This window comes from Leptinotarsa decemlineata, unplaced genomic scaffold, assembly GCF_025532065.1.
Source record: "Leptinotarsa decemlineata unplaced genomic scaffold, Ldec_3_MD MMD2_P_RNA_scaffold_12, whole genome shotgun sequence".
Lineage (NCBI taxonomy): Eukaryota > Metazoa > Arthropoda > Insecta > Coleoptera > Chrysomelidae > Leptinotarsa > Leptinotarsa decemlineata.
In genome coordinates this window covers 5,685,641-5,707,346 of record NW_027412526.1, presented here as the reverse complement: position 1 = coordinate 5,707,346, position 21,706 = coordinate 5,685,641, and the positions used below count along the sequence as shown (strand labels likewise).

Sequence of the window (21,706 nt, the reverse complement as noted above, 5' to 3'; positions counted from 1 at the left end):
TTGTCTACTAATTCAGATTTAACAAATATTTTCATTGTTGAAGCATTATGATATATGTTTCAAAAATGAATCAAAATCCTAAAATTTCAACGACGAAAGTATGTATGTAACACGGAAAACATGCAGATGTCAAATCTGACGTTTAAGAGTGAAGTGTTGTAATGCCAAAACGTGGATATCTCCATCCTTTTCTAGTTGTTGGGGTAAGTGTTCTCTCATCAATGTCGGCCATATTATGATGTCACTGTTATAAAATGTCTAATTCACGTCTAATTACAAGTACGCGTACGCTTTACGCATCAAAAGTAGTTCATCCACTGACATAAAAGGATTATCATTATCATTGTTCAGAACGAAATTATTGTTTATTGGTGTTGAAACTCTACCACACAAATATAAATTTTGAAAATACACCTGCTTTGACCAAACCTCTTAGAATATGGCTTCTTTTGAATGTGGAAGGCAAATCAAGGGGAGATCCAATCTGTTGATGATGAAGTTTCTTTTCAAAAACCTGACATGAAATCTGAACCAAGAGATGCTGAAATGTTCAGTGAATGTGAAAGAAATGACGATATCTCCGATACTAACATGCCCACCAACGATTTGGACGAAAACGATGAATTGAAAATAAATATGCCTATAGATAAATTTGATCCAGAAGAAATCAAAATTGAAGAAACTTTTTTTATTCCTTATTTGGATTCCAAATCTGAAAAGTATGAGAATGCAATAATGGAAGGTTCGAATTTGAAAGAATGTGAAGGACAATTATTTAGCCATGATAATTGGTCCAGTAATAGCTGGCAAAGTCATAATGAGTCTCATGCCATACTACTTGAAAATGTGACTGAGGATTTGAAACCTGTTGGTTTTACCACAGGTAAGTTACAAAATTGCTAATATTAAAAAAAAATTGCAGTTTTCTGTAAGATTTTTGCCTTAAAAGGTATAATAATAATAAATTGATAGATGTAACCTTTACTACCTGGTAAGAAATAATAATGAGAAATGAAACTTTCTGTTTTTTATCACTTTTACTTGTAACTAATGTTACTGCAGTTTCGTCCTATAAGGACATTTTCAAACTTATACATTAAATTAAAAATGATCGATTACATTAGCCCTTATCTAACACCACTTTAGGTACTAACAGAGGTACTTAACTTAATTGAGTATCTTAATTTTGTTCGCCTGTGACAATGTGGATACGCTAATTTCAAAACCAGTGGGTAAACTAGATTGATTTAATCATTTAACAGGTTGCACCTGCAATGCTTATGCTTTTGAATTTCCGAATAATTGAGTTTGCAACCCTTCCTTGCATGGTGCAAAATTTCCGTATTAGATTTGGGAACTTGTGGTTGCATGCCAAGGAATGGTTTGAAAAGGTCGATTCATTTTTATCTTGTCTGAAGGACCTTTCATGTTCGGCATACCGTTTTGTGAAATTTTGACCACACAAACAATATTACATTCCGGACACTTGAGCTTGTGAACTCCAGATTTCTCCAACTTTTCCACTTTATCTTTGGTAATCATCTTCTTAGAGAACCATAATACATAAACAGAAATCCAAATCAGCCTGTTACTTTTTTAGAAGGAAATCAGACACAAAATATCCCAAATATTTAGAAACTATACCTTTTCTCAAAGGTGGTAAGTCATCTGATGTAAAAAACGACCTAATGATAACAGATTAATTAACCTAACAAATATTTTAATAGTATTATTCAAGAGCAATATGAACCCCTAACCCTAAGTAATTGAAATTTCTGAATTAATAAAAGAATTCTTCATATTGAATGAATGAGTTTGGAGTTAGGTTAGATTAATTGTTATTGACTCTCATTATTTTAAACTCATGCACGCATTTTATGTTTTTACAAATGATGATTAGATGACGCGACTAGAATCAGCAACAGTTCAGAAATTGACAGGTGTTTGTGAAGTGAATAAATAAATATCTCTCGAAAGACTAACTAGACAAGAATGTACAGATTTACAAATTGTTCTTCACTAGTAACTGCAACTTTATTATATGATATACAATATTAAAATATAATTGTATGAAAAAAAATACTTATCAAGGTTAGATTTGCATAAAATTGGTTCACAAATTAACAGAAAAATAATATCATACAATTATCTCATATAAACGTGCCAGTCATTTATTATGCTTTCTATATGCTTTTCAATGAAAACTGTAAGTCAGAAATAAACATGAAAAACCTATGAATATAAATTTACTCCATTCATATGAATTTTTTTACAGATTCTGGAAACATCTTTGTTGAAACAAAGAAAGAAACTATCTTTGAGAAGAAGGAAGAGATTTTCAATGGAAATATTCCATCAGGTTCAGATGGAATGAAGTTTGCTGTTGAAAATGATCACGTAAAGCATGGGATTTTACCAACAACAGTTAATGAACAATACAATTCTACAAACTGTTTGAATTTAAAAACCAGTGAAAAACCTCATAGTGGAGAAAAAACATTTCGTTGTCAAATATGTTCAAAATCGTTCAGTCGAAGTGGTCATTTGAAAAGCCATAAAAAAATTCATACTGGGGAAAAACCCTTTCAGTGTAGAATATGCTCAAAGTCATTCATTGGAAATAGTAATTTAATCATTCATGAAAGAACTCATTCTGGTAAAAAACCGTTTCAGTGTAAAATATGTTCAAAATCATTCAGTCAAAGTAGTCATTTGAGAAGCCATGAAAATATTCATACTGGGGAAAAACCTTTTCGGTGTGAAATATGCTCAAAATCATTCGTTCTAAAAACTTATTTGAAAAGCCATGAAAAAATTCATACAGGGGAAAAACCCTTTCGGTGTAGAATATGCTCAAAGTCATTCATTGGAAATAGTAATTTAATCATTCATGAAAGAACTCATTCTGGTAAAAAACCGTTTCAGTGTAAAATATGCTCAAAATCGTTCAGTCAAAGTAGTCATTTGAAAAACCATGAAATTATTCATACTGGGGAAAAACCCTTTCAGTGTGAAATATGCTCAAAATCATTCGCTCTAAGAACTTATTTGAAACGCCATGAAAATATTCATACTGGGGAAAAACCCTTTCGGTGTAGAATATGCTCAAAGTCATTCAATGGAAATTGCGATTTAATTAGACACGAAGGAACTCATTCTGGGGAAAAGCTGTTTCAGTGTAAATTTTGCTCAAAATCTTTCAGTGGATATGCTTATTTGAAAGGCCATGAAAATATTCATACTGGAAAAAATCTCTTTCGGTGTGAAATATGCTCAAAGTCATTCTTTCAAAGTCGTAATTTGAAAATCCATGAAAAACTTCATACTGGCGAAAAATCTTACAAGTGTAAAGTCTGCTCGAAATCATTCATTCAAGGCAGTTCTTTGAAATACCATGAAAAAACTCATACTGGGGAAAAACCCTTTCAGTGTAGAACATGCTCAAAGTCATTTATTTTCCAAAGAAATTTGATGAGCCATGAAAAAATTCACACTGGTGAAAAAACATTTCAATGTAAGACTTGCTCAAAATCATTTAATCATAAAAGTGGTTTAATATTCCACGAAAAAATTCACACTGGTGAAAAACCATTTCAATGTAAAACTTGCTCAAAATCATTTATTCATAAAAGTGGTTTGATATACCACGAAAAAATTCACACTGGCGAAAAACCATTTCAGTGTGAAATATGTTCAATGTCATTCATTCGAAATAGTGCATTAATTATACATGAAAGAACTCATTCTGGGGAAAAACCTTTCAAGTGTAAAGTCTGCTCGAAATCATTCATTCAAGGCAGTTCTTTGAAATACCATGAAAAAACTCATACTGGGAAGAAGCCATATCAGTGTAAAACTTGCTCAAAATCATTTATTCAACATAGTGCTTTGAAATACCATGAAAAAATACACACTGGAGAAAAACTATTCCAGTGTAAAATATGCCCAAAGTCATTCATTCGAAATAGCGAATTAATTAAACATGAAAGAACTCATACAGGTCAAAAACCATTTCAGTGTAAAATCTGCCTAAAATCATTCAGTCAAAATTGTCAATTGAAGTCTCATGAGAAAGGTCATGATTCTTTGAAATTATAATTGTCAACATTGCAATATTCTTACTTCAGAACTGGGTGAGTTAAAATGGTCGTGGATGGGTTTTTCTATTAACCAGCTGTTGTCATTCTACGACTGATAAAAGTATAAACTGGTTTAACGTTTAAACTTGATTTCAATCCATAATTTACATACATTTTAACAAAATTACTCTACCTATCAAATTAAGTCTCAAAACTGTATTGACATTGTGTACGCCAGTGACGAGACCTGGGGAGTAGGCAGATTGAGGACCCCGTATCAAGTCAGAAAAACCTTGCAGCGTGTCACTATCTTGAGGATTAGGCAGATTGAGACATCAGTAAAAATGGCTTCGAAGCCGAAACGTTGAACCACCAAAAATACAAAAATTTCCAGTACTGACGAGGAGCTAGTAGTCCGAAATCGGTCTACCTATATATATATATATAAATATAAAATAGATAAGTACTATTTTGATCATTCCTACATTGATTCCAATTCAAGAGCCACTGGTAGACAGCTGTTTCAGCCTATTGGGCATCATCAGTACCGGGCAGGCGGTCCTCGATTTTTACTACTGTCAGATAGAAGACAGAATGAATTATTTTTCTTTTCGTAATATTGGAAAATCATCTTCCAAAATGATTATCAAAGTTTTTCACAATGAAAATAGTATCAAAATTTCTAAAAGTAATATTAAAGTCATTGGAAATATTGAAACACAGTTGAAAGATTCTACACCCGACTTGAAAAAATCAAACGTTTTTTATAATATACCTTGTAATAAATGTGAATTAAATTATATTATAACAACTTCCACAACATTATCAAGCAGAATAACTTCACACAAAAGTCCTATAAGATTAAACGAAAATTCATGTGCACTAGCTCAACATTCAATTGAAACAGGAGACAAAATTAAATTTGATCAAGCAACAATTTTATTTTCAGAAAAAATTTGCCCAAAAAACTTTTTCACGAAATGGTCTTTATTAACAAAAATCCTAATAATAATAACAAAAAACAGACATTGAAAATCTGAGTATAATTTATAATTATTTACTAGACATAGATAAATCTCAGTAATATTCTCAATTTGAAGTAATCACAAGTATAAAATTCATTCAATGAGCATTTATGAAATAGAAATGAATATAACAAATTGTTACCATTCATTTAAAGTAGAACTCATGTGAATGATTCTGATTTTAATTCACAACAAATGTTTGAAATACAAACTGAGTAAAGAAAAGTATCTTCTGTATAATTCAGTGTTCATATAGAAGTATTTGTTTCGAAAGAACTTTTTTCTTTCCTGTAATTCAATGTTTATATGAAAGTAGCTGTTTCAGGAGGACTTTCTTTCAGTTTGTGTCTGAAAGTTACTTCTTTGCATGATCTACACATCCATGTATAGAGTTACTTATTTTCAAATTGATTACTTCCTTCCTTTCTTTGGAAGATTCCCTCATCTTTTTTGTATCGAGATGGAGTAGTAAAAAGCCAAAAACTTTCTTTCCCAAAAATTAATCACTCCTAAAAATATAACCCCTTCAATTCAGAAATTTTTTATATCAGATATCTGAAAATGACATTATTAATACCAATGCGTCAATTTTTTGAAATGTTTTTAGCAATATTCAATTTTGAATTGTGAAACTCATATTACTCATAAGTATTGTCCTTTTTTTTTTACTTTTTTTCTATTGTGTTTCATTTTAGCGTCCTGACGAAGTCTCTATTCAGAGACGAAAGCTTGGCGCTTTGTGAAATAGAGTAAGTTTGTTTTTTGAACGTGTTTGACTGTATATATATATATATATATATATATATATATATATATATATGTATGGAAGGAAGAAAGGGTTATATATATATATATGAAGAGATATAGATGTTATTGAGTGTATATGATATAAATCAAAAGTGAAAATTTGAGTATTCTGTCCACAGATTTTACCTTTTGATATATATATATATATATATATATATATATATATATATATATATATAAAATATGTACTACAAATGACTTCGTCAAGAATTAAATTCTTTTGACAATAAAGTATATTCTGATTAAGTTTAAGAGTTAACAAATGTTTTCATAGGAACATAATATATATAATAATTAGTTCAATAATGAATCAAAATCCTAAAATTTCAACGACGAAAGTATGCAACACGGAAAACATGCAGATGTCAAATCTGACGTTCAAGAGTGAAGTGTTGTAATGCTAAAACGTGGATATCTTCATCCTTTTTTAGTTGTTGGGTTAGTGTTCTCTTATCAATGTCAGTCCATATTATGATGTCACTGTTATAAAAATGTCTAATTATAGATTAATTACAAGTGCACTGAGTACCCTGTTTGCATAAATTCAAAAGTAGTTCATACACTGACATAATAAGATTATCATTGTTCAGAACAAACTTATTGTTCTTTATTGGCGTTGAAACTGTACCATACAAAAATACATTTTGAAAATACATCTGCTTTGACCAAACCTTTCAGGACATGGCTTCTTATGAATATGGAAGGCAAATCAAGGGGGAGATCCAATCTGTTGGTGATGAAGTTCCTTTTCAAAAACATGACGTGAAATCTGAACCAAGAGACGCTGAAATATTCAGTGAATTTGAAGGAAATGGCGATGCCTCTGATACTAACATGCCCACCAATGATTTGGACGAAAATGATGAATTGAAAGTAAATATGCCTATAGATAAATTTGATCCAGAAGAAATCAAAATTGAAGAAACTTGTTTTATTCCTTATTTCGATCTCAAATCTGAAAAGTATGAGAATGCAATAATGGAAGGTTCAAATTTGAAAGAATGTGAAGGACAATTATATAGCCATGATGATTGGTCCAGTAATAGCTGGCAAAGTCATCATAAGTCTCATGCCATACTACTTGAAAATGTGACTGAGGATTTGAAACCTGTTGGTTTTACCACAGGTAAGTTACAAAATTGCTAATATTAAGAATAAAATTGCAGTAAAGTCCAATACAGTTTTCTGTAAGATTTTTGCCATAAAAGGTATAATAATAAATTGATAGATGTAACCGTTACTACCTGGTAAGAAATAATCATGAAAAATGAGAAATCAAACTTTTTGTTTTTTATATCGTTTACTTGTAACCAACGTTACTGCAGTTTTGTCCTATAAGGACATTTTCAAAGGTATACATTAAATTAAAAATGATTGATTAAATTAGCCCTTATATAACACCAGTATAGGTACTAACAGAGGTATTTAACTTAATTGAGTATCTGAATTTTGTTTACCTGTGACAATGTGGATACACTAATTTCAAAACTAGTGGGTAAACTAGATTGATTTAATCATTTAACAGGTTGCACCTGCATTGCTTATGCTTCTGAATTTCCAAATAATTGAGTTTGCAACCCTTCTTTGCATAGTGCAAAATTTTCGTATTAGATTTGGGAACTTGTGGTTGCATGCCAAGGGATGGTTTGAAAACGTCGAATCATTTTTATCTTGTCTGAAGGACCTTTCATGTTCGGCATACCATTTTGAGAAATTTCGACCACACAAACACTATTACACTCCAGACACTTGAGCTTATGAACTCCAGATTTCTACAACTTGTCCACTTTATCTTTGGCAATCATCTTTGAGAACCATAATACAAAAAACAGAAATCCAAATCAGCCTGTTACTTTTTTAGAAAGAAATCAGACACAAAATATCCCAAATATTTAGAAACTATACCTTTTCTCAAAGGTGGTAAGTCATCTGATGTAAAAGAACAATCTACTCGTTTAAAAGATAGTATAATAACATATTAATCAACCTAACAAATATTTAAACATTATTATTCAAGAGCCATATGAACCCCTAAGTCCTAAGTAATTGAAATTTCTGAATTAATAAAAGAATTCTTCATATTGAATGAATGAGTTTGGAGTTAGGTTAGATTAATTGTTATTAACTCTCATTATTTTAAAGTTATGCATGTATTTTGTTTTTACAAATGATGATTAGATGACGCGACTAGAATCAGCAACTGTTCAGAAATTGACAGGTGTTTGTGAAGTGAATAAATAAATATCTCTTGAAAGACGAACTAGACAAGAATGTACAGATTTACAAATTGTTCTTCACTAGTAACTGCAACTTTATTATATGATATACAATATTAGGTGAGATTTGCATAAAATTGGTTCGCAAATTAACAGAAAAATAATATCATACAATTATCTCATATAATCGAGCCAGTCACTTATTTTCCTTTCTATATGCTTTTCAATGAAAACTGTAAATCAGAAACGGACGTGAATAACCCATGAATATAAATTTACTCTATTCATATGAATTTTTTTTACAGATCCTGGAAACATCTTTGTTGAAACAAAGGAAGAAACTATATTTGAGGAGAAGGAAGAGATTTTCAATGGAAATATTCCATCAGGTTCAGATGGAAAGGAGTTTGCTGTTGAAAATGATCACGTAAAGCATGGGATTTCACCAACAACAGTTAATGAACAAAACAATTCTACAAACTGTTTGAATTTAAAAATCAGTGAAAAACCTCATAGTGGAGAAAAAATATTTCGGTGTAAAATATGCTCAAAATCATTTGCTAAAGCTAATGCTTTAAAATACCATGAAAAATTGCATTCTGAAGAAAAACCGTTTCAGTGTCAAATATGTTCAAAATCGTTCGTTCGAAGTGATTATTTGAAAAACCATGAAAAAATTCATACTGGCGAAAAATCTTACAAGTGTAAAGTCTGCTCGAAATCATTCTTTCAAGGCAGTTCTTTGAAATATCATGAAAAAACTCATACTGGGGAAAAACCCTTTCAGTGTAGAATATGCTCAAAGTCATTCATTAGAATTAGTAATTTAATCACTCATGAAAGAACTCATTCTGGTGAAAAACCGTTTCAGTGTAAAATATGCTCAAAATCATTCAGTCAAAATGGTCATTTGAAAAGCCATGAAAATATTCATACTGGGGAAAAACTCTTTCGGTGTGAAATATGCTCAAAGTCATTCCTTCAAAGTCGTAGTTTGAAAATCCATGAAAAAATTCATACTGGCGAAAAATCTTACAAGTGTAAAGTCTGCTCGAAATCATTCATTCAAGGCAGTTCTTTGAAATATCATGAAAAAACTCATACTGGGGAAAAACCCTTTCAGTGTAGAATATGCTCAAAGTCATTCATTGGAAATTGTGATTTAATTAGACACGAAGGAACTCATTCTGGGGAAAAGCTGTTTCAGTGTAAATTTTGCTCAAAATCTTTCAGTCGATATGTTTATTTGAAAGCCCATGAAAATATTCATACTGGAAAAAATCTCTTTCGGTGTGAAATATGCTCAAAGTCATTCGTTCAAAGTCATAATTTGAAAATCCATGAAAAAATTCATACTGGCGAAAAATCTTACAAGTGTAAAGTCTGCTCGAAATCATTCATTCAAGGCAGTTCTTTGAAATACCATGAAAAAACTCATACTGGGGAAAAACCCTTTCAGTGTAGAATATGCTCAAAGTCATTCATTGGAAATTCTCAATTAATTATACACGAAAGAACTCATTCTGGGGAAAAGCCGTTTCACTGTAAATTTTGCTCAAAATCTTTCAGTCGATATGCTTATTTGAAAGCCCATGAAAATATTCATACTGGAAAAAATCTCTTTCGGTGTGAAATGTGCTCAAAGTCATTCTTTCAAAGTCATAGTTTAAAAATCCATGAAAAACTTCATACTGGCGAAAAATCTTACAAGTGTAAAGTCTGCTCGAAATCATTCATTCAAGGCAGTTCTTTGAAATCCCATGAAAAAACTCATACTGGGGAAAAACCCTTTCAGTGTAGAACATGCTCAAAGTCATTTATTCTCCAAAGTTATTTGATGAGTCATGAAAAAATTCACACTGGTGAAAAACCATTTCAGTGTAAAACTTGCTCAAAATCATTTAATCATAAAAGTGGTTTAATATTCCACGAAAAAATTCATACTGGCGAAAAACCATTTCAGTGTGAAGTATGTTCAATGTCATTCATTCGAAATAGTTCATTATTTATGCATAAAAAAACTCATTCTGGGGAAAAACCTTTCAAGTGTAAAGTCTGCTCAAAATCATTCATTCAACGCAGTACTTTGAAATACCACGAAAAAATTCATACTGGAGAGAAGCCATTTCAGTGTAAAACTTGCTCAAAATCATTTACTCAACATAGTTCTTTCAAATACCATGAAAAAATACATACTGGAGAAAAACCATTCCAGTGTAAAATATGCCCAAAGTCATTCACTCGAAATAGCGTATTAATTAGACATGAAAGAAGTCATACAGGTGAAAAACCATTCCAGTGTAAAATATGCCCGAAGTCATTCACTCGAAATAGCATATTAATTATACATGAAAGAACTCATACAGGTCAAAAACCATCTGACTAAAATCATTCAGTCAAAATTGTCAATTAAAGTCTCATGAGAAAGGTCATGATTCTTTGAAATTATAATTGTCAACATTGTAATATTGTTACTTCAGAACTGGTTGGGTTAATATAGTCGTGGATGGGTTTTTCTATTAACCAGCTGTTGTCATTTTACGACTGATAAAAGTATAAACTGGTTTAATGTTCACACTTGAGTTCAATCTATAATTTACATACATTTTAACAAAATTACTCTACCTAACAAATCAAATTAAGTCTCAAGACTGTATTGACGTTGTGTACACCAGTAACGAGACCTGAGGATTAGGCAGATTGAGAATCAGTAAAAATGGCTTCAAAGCCGAAATGTTGAACTACCAAAAATACAAAAATTTCCGGTACTGACGAGGAGCTAGTACTCCGAAATCGGTCTATCTATTTATATAAATATGAATAAATAAGTACTATTTTGATCATTCCCACATTGATTCCAATTTACGAGCCACTGGTAGACAGCTGTTTCAGCCTATTGGGCATCATCAGTACCGGGCAGGCAGTCCTCGATTTTTACTACTGTCAGATAGAAGACAATGAAATATTTTTCCTTTCGTAATATTGGAAAATTATCTTCCAAAATGATTATCAAAGTTTTTCACAATGAAAATAGTATCAAAATTTCTACAAGTAATATTAAAGTCATGGGAAATAATGAAACACAGTTGAAAGATTCTACACCCGACTTGAAAAAATCAAACGTTTTTTATAATATACCTTGTAATAAATGTGAATTAAATTATATTATAACTACTTCCACAACATTATCAAGCAGAATAACTTCACACAAAAGTCCTATAAGATTAAACGAAAATTCATGTGCACTAGCTCAACATTCAATTGAAACAGGAGACAAAATTAAATTTGATCAAGCAACAATTTTATTTTCAGAAAAAATGTGTCCAAAAAACTTTTTCACGAAATGGTCTTTATTAACAAAAATCCTAATAATAACAAAAAATAAGACATTGAAAATCTGAGTGTAATTTATAGTTATTTACTACACATAGATAAATCTCAGTAATATTCTCAATTTGAAATAATCACACTTGTATAAAATTCATTCAATGAGCATTTATGAAACTGAAATTTTTTATATCAGATATCTGAAAGTGACATTAATACCAATGCGTCAATTTTTTTAAATGTTTTCATCAATATTCAATTTTGAATTGTGAAACTCAGATAACTTGTGAGTATTGTCCATTTTTTTTCTTTAGTTTTTTCTGTTGTGTTTCATTTTAGCGTCCTGACGAAGTCTCTATTCAGAGACTTGTGGCGATTTGTGAAATATAGTAAGTTTGTTTTTTTTAAACGTGTTTGACTGAAAGTCCCGTTAGTTCCTACCTTCCATGTACTACCTTCAGCCGTTATTAAAAAATCTATATATATATATATATATATATATATATATATATATATATATATATATATATTTTGAGTAGAGCCTAGATGATGACAGCACGACCAGCAGTTGAAAGCGCTCACATATAATTTAATAGGAGTTATAAATATCATTGGAGTTTTTTCCCACCACCAAATCGTTATTTTTAACACCTGGACACGTTTTTCGATCACCAAGTGATCATCCGTTGTGACTCCGTTCGTTTGTGCTGTATTTTCCCTTTATTTGGTAACCAAGTGTTGCCCATCTCCGCACTTGGCTACACCGTGCTAATGAGGCCACCGGCAGACAGCTGTTTCAGCTATATATATATATATATATATATATATATATATATATATATATATATATATATATATATATATATATATATATATATATATATATGACTTCGTCAAGAATTATATTCTTTTGACAATAAAGTATATTCTGATCAACTTCGAAAGTTTCATAGTTAACAAATGTTTTCATTGGAACATTATAATATATGGTCCAAAAATGAATCAAAACAACGACGAAAGCATCGTCCATAGATATTCTAATAAGTCCGCTCACTCTCAGCAGCGACCCAAATCATCACCCTCCGTCCTCGCGCGTCCCTTGCCTGGCCGGTCGGTCGTCAGTGCCCGTCTGACGGGGGCGCCAGTTTAACAGAGTGTCTCCGATTGAACAGTTCGCATCGTTCCGGCCAGTTATACTTAGTGCGTAAAATAAACATTTTATTGGAACTTTTATTCTTGTAGTTATTTGAACATTTTTTATTGTTGTGATGACTTCTCACCGTACCTTTTGCAGTGTGGATTCTTGTGATAGTTTACGTGAAAATATTTCATTTTTTCGATTCCCCAAAGATGCCACAAGGTAATAAATTCATCAAATACATAATGTCAGTTATAGGTCAAAAATGTTTCGGTAGTAATGTGATTTAGATACTATTTATAACTAATGTTCAAACTATATTTACTATATTTCGCAGCATTTGGTTTTGTTGGAGACCACAAATATGCTAACTTAACACCTGAGCAAGCCTACATTAGAATACGAGTTTGTAGAAAACATTTTGACGATGAATCCTTCACTTCCTCTGGAAAACATTTACTTACCACTGCTGTGCCCTTAAAGTTTCCAACAAAATTGGACGGTAAAAAATTTTCCACTTCACAAGCATGGAATATTTTTTTGAATGAGTTATTTTCAGGTAATGATCAAAACAATGACAATCCAGGTCCCTCCAGCGTATTAGCTCCTTCAAAATTAGATGCGTGTACACAAACAGATACATGTCATGAAGTTGAACAAGGTAAATGCCAAAGCTCTATGATGATGAACATAATCACTCATTCATATTACAAATGTTTTTTAGAATTAATTCCCAACAAAGAAACTGATTATGTATCAATAAATCAGTCCAAAGTGGGTTATCTCAAGAATTCGTGGAAGGTGAAAATACAATTTTTTGGCTTTCTTCTTCTCCAAATCAAAAAAAATAGAAATAACAACTTCCATGAAAGAAGTAAAATCAAAAAAAAATTACAAACACTCTCTGTTGATAGGTTCATGTATATCATTCAAAGACGTTTGAATCATTAACAAAAGGGAATAAAGAGTCCATCTATTTTTTTGATTTGGAGAAGAAGAAAACCAAAAAATTGTTCCTCAAACTTCATTCTCTCCACAAAAAGACCTAATTCCTCAGTAAAAATACACTAATTGGTACTTGAATCTAACCTAAAATTCTTTCTATTTATTCCTCGAATCACTTCTAATATGTGCTAATTTCTTTATAGATGTATCGTGTCAAACTTCTTCCAAATTATCTGATAGCAGTCCCAGAAAGCAAGGACTCAGGAGAAGAATTAAGGAGCTGCAAAGCGAGCTCAAATCTTCGAAAAGGCGCAAAACGGTAACACGAGAAGATGTTGAACAATTTTTGGACGAGCAGTACCCACAGGAGGCCACTATGTTGATGAAAAATCAACTGACATTACTCGACAAAAATCCCAAAGGAGCCAGGTACTCTAAAGAAGTCAAGCATTTTGCTTTGAGCTTATTTTTATTAGGACCAGAAGCATACAAGAAATTATCTAAAGTTATGAGATTGCCATCTCCCTCTACTCTGAGAAAGCTGACTGAACATTGGAAAATTACCCCAGGATTCAATGAATTCATTTTTAAAATTTTGGAATTAAGAGTACCTTTGATGTCAGGTAAAACTAAGGATTGTATTTTATGCATTGACGAAATGTCAATCAAATCAAATTTATTTTATAATGTGTCAAGAGACGTCGTCGTTTCGACTTTTATAAAGTCATCCTCAGGGCACTACAAAGTTGCAGTGAATCAGATATAAATACACACATACAGGTGAAAAATTATTAAAATTTGCGACTAGAATCACTTCTGCGGATGAGAGGTCAAGATTGAGTAAATTTGGTACAATTCAATTGACAGTAAAAATGTAATGTAGAGGACAGAGGAGGTCAATTGAATTGTACCAAATTAATGTACTCAATATTGACCTCTCATTCGCAGAAGTGATTCTTGTCGCAAATTTCAATATTTTTTTATCTTGTGTGTATTTATATCTGATTTACTGTAACTTTGTAGTGCCCTGAAGATGACTTTATAAAAGTCGAAACGTCGGCAACGAAATAATAGTAGTTTCAGTTATTCGACCTAACTCCAACCAACCCCCAGCTAAATATTTGAAATGTGTCTAAATATATATGCCAAAATACTGAATAGATTATAATTATACTATCAGGGTATACTCAAGAAAACAACAAATCACCATTTGATTAGGTAATATGTAAATAAAGATTATTCATCTTCATTTTCTTTTTATTGTGGAGTCCCTTTATAAGTATCTCAACCTTTTTACCTGCCCATAATTTAAGAAATCAGATAATTCATGCCAGTTATTACAACGAAATATTCCTCAATTTATTGTTATTAGAATCTCATATTATATAATCATCTCAATGAAAGATCATACAAAAACATAAATACATAATATATAATGAATATGATCAACACTTGACGCCTGACCCTCGTAGACACACTTTCGAGTAAACATATTGTTCGCGCTGCTGACTGACCCTCGTATAACGTATTTCTACTGGTAGCCGCATGATTTACGACCGCTCGCAAAAAAAGCGGCATATTTTACCCACATCAAAGGAGTTACCAGACTTATTAGAATATCTATGGACGATGACGAAAGTATGTAACACGGAAAACATGCAGATGTCAAATCTGACATTCAAAAGTAAAGTGTTGTAATGCCAAAACGTGGATATCTCCATCTTTTTTTAGTTGTTGGGGTAAGTGTTCTCTCATCAATGTCGGCCATATTATGATGTCACTGTTATAAAATGTCTAATTCACGTCTAATTACAGATGTCTAATTACAAGTACGCTTTACGCATCAAAAGTAGTTCATCCATTGACGAAATAGGATTATCATTATCATTGTTCAAAACGAAATTATTGTTGTTTATTGGTGTTGAAACTGTACCATTTAAAAATAGATTTTGAAAATACATCTGCTTTTACCAAACCTCTCAGGATATGGCTTCTTTTGAATGTGGAAGGCAAATCAAGGGGGAGATCCAATCTGTTGATGATGAAATTCTTTTTCAAAAATATGACATGAAATCTGAACCAAGAGATGCTGAAATGTTCAGTGAATGTGAAAGAAATGGCGATGCCTCTGATACTAACATGCCCACCAACGATTTGGAGGAAAACGATGAATTGAAAGTAAATATGCCTATAGATAAATTTGATCCAAAAGAAATCAAAATTGAAGAAACTTGTTTTATTCCTTATGTGGATCCCAAATCTGAAAAGTATGAGAATGCAATAATGGAAGGTTCAAATTTGAAAGAATATGAAGGACAATTATTTAGCCATGATAATTGGTCCAGTAATAGCTGGCAAAGTCATAATGAGTCTCATGCCATACTACTTGAAAATGTGGCTGATGATTTGAAACCTGTTGGTTTTACCACAGGTAAGTTACAAAATTGCTAATATTAAGAATAAAACTACAGTAAAGTCCAATACAGTTTCATGTAAGATGTTTGCCATAAAAGGTATAGTAATATAATATAATCGGATTTTTAATGGGTTCCAATTCATTACAACTAATATTGTATCAATGGGAGTCGATTTTTTGCATACAAGAATGATTCACATTACTTTATTCTGCATTTTTTGTAATGCTGCGATACTGTTAGAATCTAATACCAGCAGTAAACTTGGACAATAGCTCAATACAGTTTTCTGTAAGATTTTTGCCATAAAAGGTATTATAATAATAATAATAAATTGATGGATGTAACCGTTACTACCTGGTAAGAATCATCATGAGAAATGAAACTTTCTATGTTTTTCATCACTTTTATTTGTAACTAACGTTACTGCAGTTTCATCCTATAAGTACATTTTCAAACTTATATATTAAATTAAAAATGATTGACTACATTAGCCCTTATGTAACACCACTATAGGTACTAACAGAGGTACTTAACTCAATTGAGTATCTGAATTTTGTTTACCTGTGACAATGTAGATACGCTAATTTCAAAACTGGTGGGTACACTAGATTGATTTGATCATGCTTATGAATTACCAAATAATTCAGTTTGCAACCCTTCCTTGCATAGAGCAAAATTTCTGTATTAGATTTGGGAACTATCATTTTTATCTTGTCTGAAGGACCTTTCATGTTCGGCATACCATTTTGAGAAATTTCGACCACACAAACACTATTACACTCCAGACACTTGAGCTTATGAACTCCAGATTTCTCCAACTTGTCCACTTTATCTTTGGCAATCATCTTTGAGAACCATAATACAAAAAACAAAAATCCAAATCAGCCTGTTACTATTTTAGAAGGAAATCAGACACAAAATATCCCAAATATTTGGAAACTATACCTTTTCTCAAAGGTGGTAAGTCATCTGATGTAAAAGAATGACATTGTTATTCAAGGGCAATATGAACCCCCAAGTAATTGACATTTCTGAATTAATAAAAGAATTCTTCATATTGAATGAATGAGTTTGGAGTTAGGTTAGATTAATTGTTATTAACTCTCATTATTTTGAACTTATGCATGCATTTTATGTTGTTGAAAAAATTTTGCTTTCTATATGCTTTCCAACGAAAACTGTAAGTCACAAATGGACGTGGATAGTCCTTGTATATGTTTTGTAACCTTCCATTAATATAAATTTACTCCATTCATATGTAATTTTTATACAGATTCTGGAAACATCTCTGTTGAAACAAAGGAAGAAACTATCTTCGAGAAGAAGGAAGAGATTTTCAATGAAAATCTTCCATCAGGTCCAGATGGAATGGAGTTTGCTGTTGAAAATGATCACGTAAAGCATAGGATTTTACCAGCAACATTTAATGAACAATACAATTCTACAAACTGTTTGAATTTAAAAACCAGTGAAAAACCTCATAGCGGAGAAAAAACATTTCGGTGTAAAATATGCTCAAAATCATTTGCTGATGCTGATGCTTTAAAATACCATGAAAAAATGCATTCTGGAAAAAAAACCGTTTCAGTGTCAAATATGCTCAAAATCGTTCAGTCGATGTGCTTATTTGAAATGCCATAAAAATATTCATACTGGAAAAAATCTCTTTCAGTGTGAAATATGCTCTAAGTCATTCGTTCAAAAAATTAATTTAAAAAATCATGAAAAGATTCATGCCGACAAATCATTTGAAAAAATTCATTCAGGCGAAAAATCTTACAAGTGTAAAGTCTGCTCAAAATCATTCATGCAAGGCAGTTCTTTGAAATACCATGAAAAAATTCATACAGGGGAAAAACCCTTTCAGTGTAGAATATGTTCAAAGTCATTCATACAAACTAGTGATTTGATTAAACATGAAAGAACTCATTCTGGGGATAAGCCGTTTCAGTGTAAATTTTGCTCAAAATCTTTCAGTCGAAGTGTTTATTTGAAATACCACGAAAATATTCATACTGAAAATAAACTCTTTCGGTGTGAAATATGTTCAAAGTCATTCGTTCTAGAAACTAATTTGAAAAATCATGAAAAAATTCATACCGACAGAAAACCATTTGAGTGTGAAATCTGCTTTAAGTCATTCTTTCAAAGTCGTAATTTGAAAATCCATGAAAAGCTTCATACTGGCGAAAAATCTTACAAGTGTAAAGTCTGCTCGAAATCATTCATTCAGAGCAGTTCTTTAAAATACCATGAAAAAACTCATACTGGGGAAAAACCCTTTCAGTGTACAATATGCTCAAAGACATTCATTCAAAATAGTAGTTTAATTAGACATGAAAGAACTCATTCTGGGGAAAAGCCGTTTCAGTGTAAATTTTGCTCAAAGTCGTTCACTGGAAGTGTTTATTTGAAATACCATGAAAATATTCATACTGGAAAAAAACTCTTTCAGTGTGAAATATGCTCAAAGTCATTCATTCGAAAAACTAATTTGAAAAATCATGAAAAAATTCATACCGACAGAAAATCATTTGAGTGTGAAATTACAAAGTAATTTGAAACTCCATGAAAAAATTCATACTGGCGAAAAATCTTTCAAGTGTAAAGTCTGCTCAAAATCATTCATTCAAAGCAGTTCTTTGAAATACTATGAAAAAACTCATACTGGGGAAAAAACCTTTCAGTGTAGAACTTGCTCAAAATCATTTATTCACCAAAAAAGTTTGATAAGCCATGAAAAAATTCACAATGGCAAAAAAAACATTTTATTGTAAAATATGTTCAATGTCATTTATTCGAAATAGTGAATTGATTAAACATGAAAGAACTCGTTCTGAGTTAAAGCCATTTCAGTGTAAATTTTGCTCAAAATCATTCAGTCAAAGTTATCATTTAAAATATCATGAAAAAATTCATACCTCAGACAAAAAATTTCAGTGTTTAATCTGCTCAAAATCGTTCAGTGGAAATTGCCATTTGAAGTCTCGTAAAAAAGTCACACTAGGTAAAGGCCATTTGATTTCAAATTTAGTCAAAAATAGTTATTTCATAGCTTTCTGAAACTTCAAATAAACGGTGAAACTATAGTCGTTGACATTGAAATTATAGTTGTTAGCATTGAAGTATTCTTATTTGGGAATTGGTTTTTTGTCAAAATTGATATGGATGGGTTTTTTTTTATCAACCAACCTTCAAACCGTTACAACATTTATTGTGAACATTTGAATTGTTTTCAGTTTATTATATATTAATATTGCTATGTCTCAACTAACTACTATAATCAGAATCATATGCATTGATATGTATTCCTTTCTTAACAAAATACTCTACTCATCAAATCAAATTAACCATAATAATAATTATAGAATTTTCACAAAATTTTATTCATAACGTTTGTCGCTACACGGTAGTTTCATCAGTTACCAGTACATTCTACATATTCTACAATATCTTTTATATATTTCTTATATAACCATATAATTCTATATTTCAAATAACCCTATATGAAGGAGATTATAAAATAGTTTGATGTACCAGTAACTGATGAAGCTACCGTGTAGCGAAACGAGTTTTAAACAAAATATCCTGTGAAAACTCTATAATTATCATCATGGATAGCATCAATCTTCATCAAGTAAAGGGTCAGAGTATTCGTAAATCAAATTGTGTCTAAAGACTGTATTGACGTATTAACAAAATAAATATTTCGAAATAAATTCTAAACTTTTACCTCTCTCACGTCCCTGCATGGTCGAATGCGTCATCTGAAAGCATAAAGCTTAGCTTGAGGCTTTCATATAGAAATAAAAGTGTGTGACCATGTAAAATGCCCGTTCTTAATGGTACATTTCCATCTATGTTGAAAGTATCAACAATGATTTCAGTTCCAGAACTAAAGAATACGAATAGAGCCAGTGGTGCTCAACCAATAAATACCCTGTTGGCTATAGAAACATTAATAGAGAGAGTTTATATACAAATGATGAGCTTTACGAATAGTAATGATATTCTATCTGAAAATCAATCAGGTTTTAGAACTGGACATAATTGTGAAACAGAGATTCAAATTGCTTTATTTGACTGGAAAATGTGGGCAGATCATAATATGAATATAGGAGCAGCTTACCTGGATTTGATAGTAAAAAATACTGAAAATCCATTCATCATTCAGAAATGTTTGCTTTCAAATGGTTAGTAAAAAATATCAAAGAATGTAGCTCTTTTGCATTGTTCAAAAGAAAGTTGAAGAATCACTCATTGGGTGAATGAACTGCTGACTTTATATGTATAAAGATCTGAACAGTTTCAATAATTCTCAATCTTTTGATGATTTTAGTACTATTCAAACGATTTTTTTGTGTATTTTATATTTATATTTTGTGTTATATATTATGTGACTAGCAACAATGAATCCAACTGGTTCAACTTCTGACTCTGACAACGGTGAATAACAACAAAATATTCAAGAATAATCGAAATGAGAAAACTCAATAGATTTTGCTTCAAAGTAACAACATGCTGTCAGTGATTTTAAGAGAAAAAAAAACATGTGGGAATATCACTTATTCCTGATAAAATCAATGATTATTATTGTTCGATTGCAAAAAACCTTGTGAGAATATAGTGGTACCTTACGATCCCTTATTAAATGTTGAAGATGTCGGAATTGAGGATAACCTAACTTTGTACGATACAAATATTAGTGATTTGAATATTTTGAGTAATATAAAGAATAAAAATGTATCTGGTTATGATGGAAAATCTTCCAATTGAGGCACTGCAAACATTGGTATCTCTAATCAACACCTCTTTCCAGAATGGAATTTTTCCTGATTTTCTGAAAACCTCCGTTGTCCTTCAATTATATAAAGTTGGAGATTCAGATGATCTCGCAAATCTTACCTTTCAGGAAGGAATCAAATGGTAAGAACAACAGGACTTTCAGAAAAAAAAAATTATGTGGTGTTCCACAAGGATCAGTTTTGGGACCCATCTTATTCGTATTATATATCCATGACATTAAATAATACTAACTTTAAAAAATTTTGTATGAATTCCAATGACAAGGTATTATTTTTAAATTATGATATTTGACAATTATCATGATTTTGTCTTTGAAAAACCCTGTAAAGAGCACTGAGCCACTGAATTCATTGGATTGAATAACTATCGACAAATAAATATCTTGGCAATATTTTTTCTACTTTTAAGAGTTGAACTTTATGTACATTGAATTGGTTTAGTGAAAAAGCGATGGAAGCAACATTCGATTCTCAAGTTCATTTTATGAACTCCACCAATAATTTCGGTGATATAAAATTCTCAGTATATAAGTTAAAAATTCCGTCATCATCTGAAATTTATCATCATCCAATGTTGTTGGAGTTTCATAATTTTCATTCTTAGATCGCTATACATGAACGTCTTTGTGATCGTAGTGGGAGATGATCTCGACTTTATTTCATGTATGTTTATTGAATTTTTTATTATATTTGCTCAAACTAGGTGGAATTTTCAAGTTGCACTAACCTAGGTTTTACAATAATTTTTGTGTATACGCCAATATTTATTAAAAAAAATTCACTGTAAATTGACCATTCATTAAACTGAGTTTCAACCTGTAATTTTTTAGATTGTTGTGTACTTGTTTTGATATATTATTATTTATTTGTTATCTTGAAATACTGTATTTTTCCAAGTAAAATTTTATTTCCAGATGTTTTTATTTTATTTCTCTCCTAGGAATTTT

The 21,706-nt window shown here is 31.1% G+C and overlaps 3 protein-coding genes across 4 annotated transcripts; all 3 read left to right on the top strand.

Annotated features, from left to right (window-relative positions):
* The first annotated feature begins 221 nt into the window (after nt 1-221).
* On the top strand, nt 222-4,098 carry LOC141479890 (uncharacterized). The gene is made up of 2 exons (XM_074172829.1): nt 222-883; nt 2,276-4,098. The coding sequence occupies exons 1-2, from the start codon at nt 454-456 to the stop codon at nt 4,096-4,098; spliced, it is 2,253 nt and encodes a 750-aa protein (XP_074028930.1). The 5' UTR covers nt 222-453.
* A 1,638-nt stretch (nt 4,099-5,736) lies between these two features.
* On the top strand, nt 5,737-11,863 carry LOC111516650 (uncharacterized). Its single transcript, XM_074172822.1, has 3 exons — nt 5,737-5,853; nt 6,590-7,037; nt 8,433-11,863. The coding sequence occupies exons 2-3, from the start codon at nt 6,593-6,595 to the stop codon at nt 10,511-10,513; spliced, it is 2,526 nt and encodes an 841-aa protein (XP_074028923.1). The 5' UTR covers nt 5,737-5,853; nt 6,590-6,592; the 3' UTR covers nt 10,514-11,863.
* A 481-nt stretch (nt 11,864-12,344) lies between these two features.
* Nucleotides 12,345-17,912, top strand: LOC111516662 (uncharacterized). 2 transcript variants are annotated; one of them, XM_074172841.1, is made up of 5 exons: nt 12,345-12,814; nt 12,930-13,094; nt 13,152-13,253; nt 13,317-13,393; nt 13,741-14,006. In XM_074172841.1, exons 1-5 carry the CDS (start codon nt 12,805-12,807, stop codon nt 13,858-13,860), a joined length of 474 nt encoding a protein of 157 aa, XP_074028942.1. In that variant the 5' UTR covers nt 12,345-12,804; the 3' UTR covers nt 13,861-14,006. The 2 variants fall into 2 exon arrangements, with proteins under 2 accessions (XP_074028942.1, XP_074028937.1); XM_074172836.1 differs by lacking the exon at nt 13,317-13,393 and adding an exon at nt 17,228-17,912 and having other exon boundaries at nt 12,355-12,814; nt 13,741-15,968.
* Nucleotides 17,913-21,706: the final 3,794 nt, after the last annotated feature.

Coding starts and splice junctions, on each gene's coding strand:
- LOC111516662 (XM_074172836.1), top strand. Junction 13,095..13,151: donor GTTTCCAACAAAATTGGACG/GTAAAAAATTTT, acceptor AGTTATTTTCAG/GTAATGATCAAAACAATGAC. Junction 13,254..13,740: donor ATGTCATGAAGTTGAACAAG/GTAAATGCCAAA, acceptor ATTTCTTTATAG/ATGTATCGTGTCAAACTTCT.
- LOC111516650 (XM_074172822.1), top strand. CDS start 6,593: ATGGCTTCTTATGAATATGGAAGGCAAATCAAGGGGGAGATCCAATCT. Junction 7,038..8,432: donor ACCTGTTGGTTTTACCACAG/GTAAGTTACAAA, acceptor TTTTTTTTACAG/ATCCTGGAAACATCTTTGTT.
- LOC141479890 (XM_074172829.1), top strand. CDS start 454: ATGTGGAAGGCAAATCAAGGGGAGATCCAATCTGTTGATGATGAAGTT. Junction 884..2,275: donor ACCTGTTGGTTTTACCACAG/GTAAGTTACAAA, acceptor ATTTTTTTACAG/ATTCTGGAAACATCTTTGTT.